Source organism: Herpailurus yagouaroundi, unplaced genomic scaffold (assembly GCF_014898765.1).
Source record: "Herpailurus yagouaroundi ecotype Mexico unplaced genomic scaffold, PumYag 308, whole genome shotgun sequence".
Taxonomy (NCBI): domain Eukaryota; kingdom Metazoa; phylum Chordata; class Mammalia; order Carnivora; family Felidae; genus Herpailurus; species Herpailurus yagouaroundi.
The window spans coordinates 6,857,308-6,863,446 of NW_024412525.1; the positions used below are offsets into that span (position 1 = coordinate 6,857,308).

Sequence of the window (6,139 nt, forward strand, 5' to 3'; positions counted from 1 at the left end):
AGATTTTCGGAAAAAGTACTCTGCTGAAAACGTCTGAACGCTGCAGGCCTGGTGCAAAGCTCACGGGCCTGGGAGTTCAGAGACGGGGCTCTAATTCCGGTTCTGCTGCTGCAGCTCTGTCCCAGTAGCTCTACCACCTTCCCTCTGTGGGCTTCGGTCTCCTCAGTTATGCAATGTGGGGATTAAACTAGATAAACCTGAATATTCTTTTGTGCTCAAAAGAGCTTAGGAGTCAAAACCCCTGGCTCCACAGAGTGGGGCGGGGGCTCTGCTCCTGGGTCAGCCTGAGAGCAGTGACGCTTGCCTTCCGTCCCGGGAGGTCAGGTCCCATCGGGGCAGGCCTGGGCCAACCGGGCTCTACAGAGCTTTACAGGTTATGTTACCTCATTATCTGCTCTGCCAGCCAAGGGAGGCGGAGACCCTAAGCCCGTGGCAGATGAACAAGCAGGCTGAGAAGGGCACAGTGATGTGCCCAAGATCCCATGGTGGAGTCAGGCTGAAACACAGTCTCCGGGGGCTGAGTCCAGCTCCATCTGCCTCTTGGGGGTCTGCACGTTGAGGGCCTGTTGCTCATCGCCCCACAGCAGACAGCTAGAGAGGCCAGCATGGGCCCCGGGCGGCTCTAGCATCTGAGATCTGAACAGGTCTCAGCTGCTACAGAGAAAATGGAAGACGGTTGATTCTCCAAATAAAACACCGCACATGGACTGGTACATCTTGGTCATGAGATGCCAGGACTTGAAATCTGGTTGCTGGTATGACAAGGGAAACCCAAGCTTTATCCACTGCACTTGCCTATTCGGTAGCAAACCGTGTGTGAACCGTGTGAACCGGGGAGGCAGCATGGGCCCCTCAGGTCGTGCAGCTTCTGACCTGTCTCCTGTTCTGTTTCTCCCCCATCTCCCTCGTGCCTCGCAGTGGGACGCCTTCTCCATCCCTGAGCTCCAGAACTTCCTCACGATCCTGGAAAAAGAGGAGCAGGACAAAATCCAACAAGTGCAGAAGAAGTATGACAAGTTTAGGCAGAAACTGGAGGAGGCCTTAAGAGAATCCCAGGGCAAACCTGGGTAACCGGTCCTGCTTCCTCTTCTGGTGCCCGCGGATTTATTTTTATGATTATTTTGCAACAGACACTTTTTCTCAGGACACCTCCAGCGGGTGCATTTGTGCCCACCTGGCAGTTCCAGATGTGGCACGAAACCTCTGAGGGGCGCAGGTGCGCGCGGGCCAGGCGCTGCCTGCCGCTCGCTGCTGAGGAGGGGGATGGGGGACAGAGCAGCCTCAGTCCTGGGCGATCCTCCCGGAAGCCAACCGGCTGCCTCTGTCATCACCGAACCGCAATTGTTCGCACCAGCCGGTAAAGGAAAGAAGAAAGGTTTTAGAGCTGTTATGTTCTTTCTCTGGCTTTTATTCTTCTTCAGTTTCTCTCGTATTTGCCGCCCACAGACCTTTATTTATGAGTCAAAAATTGTAGCATATTCCTCTAGCAGATCTGAGCTGAGCCCTGGAAAGCAGGATAATGCTCGTAAAAGGACTGTTCCCCAATGTGCCCATTGTTCATGCTCAAGGGAAGGTTATAAAGCCACTGGCCCCAGATGCTCAGGTAGGGAGCACCAAAGCCTGAGGCTGGCTCGGAGGCTTCCGGAGAAGCCGCAGCCCGCCCTGGCCCTCATCGCTCGAGTCCGTGCACGTAAACCCAAAGGCATATGTTATCTGCGCAAGTGTGACAGTCACGTCTTTGTCGTGAACAGACAAGTGTTTGTTTTTAAGTTACAGTTTTGAATTTGACATTGCCATCATCATGTGTTTCCACCAAAGGGAAACCAACCATTCACCATTTTGAATGTCTCCTGTGAGAATGGAAATCAGGCGGTCTGAGAAAGCCGAGAGACGTCGCAGAGAAGTGTGTCCAACTTGCCTTTGGCCTTCCCCCAGCTAGCAAGCTGGGGAGGGCCTGGCTGCCTTGCTGTCCCCCTTGGGCTGCAGCACGGCCTGTCTGCTTCCACCAGGACTCAGGTGCTGTCCAAGGAGGCACCTTGACTACAGACTGGGGAACCTCCAGCTCAGCCACCAGGGGAGTCCTTTTGTGTTCTGAAGCCCGGCCCGCCCGTGGCACTGTGCTCAGTGAGCCTGTGGGCTGGCTTCCCGCTGACCTCAGTGCCTTTTTGTTTTCAGAGAGAGGAGCAGGGTGCATTTGCTTGATGCTCTACTGCCGGCTTGCTCCTGCCAGGAAGTGGCCCACGGCGGTGTGGGGGGCAAGGCAGGAGAGCCCTCCCTCCAAGGCTGGTGCAAGAGTCAAAGACCTTCCCATCTGAGATCCTGGGCTTTGACTCCCAAGAAGTGATGTCAACCGCAGGGACAGGGTGGGTCAGATTCCTAACTTACATCTGTACTGGCTCCCCGTTCAGGTGCAAACTTAAAAATGAACTAGACAAACAACTGAAGCGAGTAGCCAGGACTGCGAAGACACTCCAGTGCGGAGGGAGAAGGACTTTTAACTTCCAAAGCAGGGACGGTTTTCCCATCCAGCCTCTCAGAGATCACTTCTTCGCTCCTCTGCCTTCCCAGGTCCTGCTTGGGTCAGGTTGAGCCCCAGCTTGTGTAGCCTCAGAAGTCCCCTCCCTGACCCTTGCTGCATCCTCACTGCCCCTGATCCCAGAAGGAATGCTGACCCCTTGTCATCCAAACTGTGTCGTCTTCAAAGCTGCAGAAGCAAGACGAGCTAGCAGCTCAAGATTTTTGAGAACCGCCCACCCCCCCCGCTCCCCACACCCTGGTTATCTGCCATCTCCTGCTCAGCCTTATCGCTTCCCTCCCTTAAGAAATCTCTCCCTGCTGTATATTAAAGGGAGTGGGTAGAGAGCCCCTTTTTCCTTCATGCTGCATGTCTGTAACATTAATGGAAGGCACGGCTCCTGCTGCAGCCACTGTGAATGCTGCTGAGGGCCTCCCGCTGATGGGGTGGCCATTTTATTTTTGAGAAGGAAAAAAAAGTCACGTCCATATATACGTAAGGGCATATAGCTATATATACAGAGATAGGGGTGTTTATGAAATAAGAAGATTATGGGAAAATTCCGACTTTATCTAAAGCACAGTTAGACCCAGGACCCGTGCCGAGTCCCGAGCCTTGGAACATAGTCTGTGTGAATTATCCCTTCCCCCCCCAGAGGTGAGTATGACTGCTGGTAGTGCCTTCTACCCTTGTGTTGCCCAGTGTGTACGTGTTTGTCTTGAGGATATTTTCTTTTTAAGTGTCTTTCTTAGATGGGTTTAAAAAAAAGTAATAAAAGCTTGTTGCAAAAAGGATTCAGACTGGAGACACCTTTGGCCTTCACCATCGCCGGGAAACTGGGAGCTGGGAGAGAGGGTGGGAACAGGGAAGGGCACGCGCTTCTTGGCAGAGTCACATTCCCTTTTGCCAGTGAACGGAGGAGTGAAGGCTGCTCTTCAGATAATCTGGAGAAAACGGACGGGACGCATGGGCCAGAGGGTGTTGCCCCGGTGACCGGCTGTCCTGCACACCCCCAGAGCAGGAGAGGAAAGGGGATGTGCTACAGAAGGGGATCCTGAGTGAGAAGAGAGGAGGGAGCTTTCTGGAGCTAAAGATGATTAAACATGAGGACAGACTACTGATGTGGACAAGGATTCTTCTATTTCTCGAATTATTTAAAAATAAGGCAGATATGGGCGCCTGGGTGGCTCAGTCGGTTAAGCGTCCGACTTCAGCTCAGGTCATGATCTCATGGTCCGTGGGTTCGAGCCCCGCCATCGGGCTCTGTGCTGTCAGTTCGGAGCCTGGAGCCCATTTCAGATTCTGTGTCTCCCCCTCTCTCTGCCCCTCTCCCACTCACATTCTGTCTCTATCAAAAAATGAATAAACCAAAAATAAATAAATAAATAAATAAATAAATAAGGCAGATAGGACGTGCCTCTGAGAGTTTAAGATCAGCTCACCTTGGAGGAGGGCAAATGAGGTGAGTAAAAAGACCCTTTCATATTAGCATTATCTAACTTCCGTCAGAGAAACAGCTCTGTAATCACAGAAGCAACCACATAAAGTTGTTAAGAGAGATTCCTGCCTGCCTTCCAGTGGTGACAGCCAGCTCACTCTCTATCTCCCTGGAGGAGAGAACACTGTATCCAATAGACGTTCCTAAAGTTACCCAAGAATGGGGCACATCTGTAACATTTGTTCATCTAGACCGCCAAGAAGTATGTCTTTCAGTAACTTTGCCAAAACCTAGACATGAACCAGTTTCTGCTTTTCACTGAAATTCATCTGGTAACTGCATGGGATTAATAAGTTCAAAGTTATGGATTTGACCTCGATAGTGTTTGGCTTAGCACATAGGAAAAACAAACAAACCAACAAACAAAACCCCAATTCATTAAACAGCCTAACCTTCCCCAGCCTTCTTACATGTATGTATCTGTGGCGTTCACCAGGGGGAAAGGGAAGATGACCTAATGCAAATGTGTCATCATTACTGGAAAAACCAAAGCACACGTCCTGACAGGACTGTCCTAGCAGAATTCTAGGTTAAATCACAGTTAGAAGTGGATGTTTATTTTAGACCCACCCTCACTGCTTACTGGCTTTGTGTCTTTAACAGAGATCAACAAGGCAAGACACAACCTCTCTGAGCCTCCAATCCCACCAAGACTGTGCAAAGCAAATCATGTTTGTGAAAGAACCTTATAAAGTACTACATGTTATCTGTATTCATATAAGGACCATATTTCATCACTACTATTCACACCATACTCCCTCAGATCAAACTGTCTGTCCAAAGGTTTTGTTGTAATAGGACCTCGTTTGGGGTCAATTTCCAAAATCCCTTCCTAGGTTCCATATGCCTGTGCTGGCAGAGAGAGGATTAGTAAAATTAAGGGGTTTACCTACAGCAAGTCACAAGTGACTAGCACTATTATTCTGGGTCTAATAATGAAAGGTAGGTGGTGTCACACACGCACTTTCATATCCCTTTCTTCCTTTCCAGCCCCAGATGGGTAATTTGCAAATATTTGCATATGTTCAAGTCTTTCTTATCTCAATTAAAAAAAAACAAACAGTGAGATGAGAAAGGAAAGAAAGAAGTAAATTGAACTCTAATTGTTTTTTGATGGTAAAACCAAAGGACTCTCAGCTCCGCTCTCGCTCTCGTTCCTTCCTTTTGTACAAGGAGAGCTTTGGTCACAGAAGTGACTTCCGGACCAGCGTGGTGGTTCTGAACCTTTTTGGCAGTGATCCTGCTGGGAATGTGGCAAAAGCATGATAACCTCTCTTAGGAAAAGGATCATACAAAAAAATCTTGTGTACCATTTCAGGGAGTTCACAGATCCTCTGAAGACCAACTAAAGACCTCTTCCATGAGTCCCCAGTTAAGAAGTTCAGGGCTGAAGAAAGCATTTGTTGGATAAGACTCTTCCCTGTGACAAGGCCGTCATGCTGCAGCCACATCACAATCTACCATCACCAGTGGCAGCGTGCCAGCGCTGGGGAAGAAGTCGCTATTGTTGAGAAACCCATGTGCTTTTAGGATTTATTTTTATCTAGCCCAAATGTTGCTGCAACTTAGGGCCAAGACTTTCTTCTTTTGCCTTGCTCCATGGCAGAGAACAGCTGAGTCCTGCTTCTATGCGACTAACCCTTTACAGATGTGAAGGCACTATTTTGGGGCAAGATGCTGTGGACTATTTGCTTAGAGGGGCTTTAAAACACTGGAAGTCCCTACCTGCCTGAGCTTCGGATGGGCCATCTGGCCTTGAAAGCAGGAAAGGCACTAAACCCACTGAAATCACATGTATAGAAAAGGGACTCCACAACAACCTCTTATGTCAATTTAAATTGGCGTATGACTGGGGCACCTGGGTGGCGCAGTCGGTTAAGTATCTGACTCTCAATTTCAGCTTAGCTCATGATCTTGCGGTTTGCAAGTTCGAGCTCCGCGTCGGGCTCTCTGCTGACAGCTCAGAGCCTGGAGCCTGCTTCAGATTCTGTGTCTCCCCCTCTCTCTCTGCCTCTCCTCTGCTCGTGCTCTCTCAAAAATAAATAAATATTAAGAAAACAAATTGGCGTATGACTTGAAAATTTTACTACAACATTTTAGCTAAGTGGAGGAAACAAGAGGGAAAT

General features: G+C 49.5%; 1 protein-coding gene across 3 annotated transcripts in view; it reads left to right on the forward strand.

Moving 5' to 3' along the window:
- Window positions 1-6,139, forward strand: part of RASSF5 (Ras association domain family member 5) — a 72,023-nt gene that overhangs the window by 64,317 nt on the left and 1,567 nt on the right. For 2 of the 3 annotated variants that reach the window (XM_040462057.1, XM_040462059.1), the window contains one exon: window positions 919-3,309. The exons of the other annotated variant lie outside the window; for it this stretch is intronic. In XM_040462057.1, coding sequence (XP_040317991.1) covers window positions 919-1,071 — 153 coding nt within the window. In that variant the 3' untranslated portion in view covers window positions 1,072-3,309. Of the gene's footprint in view, window positions 1-918; window positions 3,310-6,139 lie in introns of those variants that run through there. 3 annotated transcript variants of the gene reach the window in all.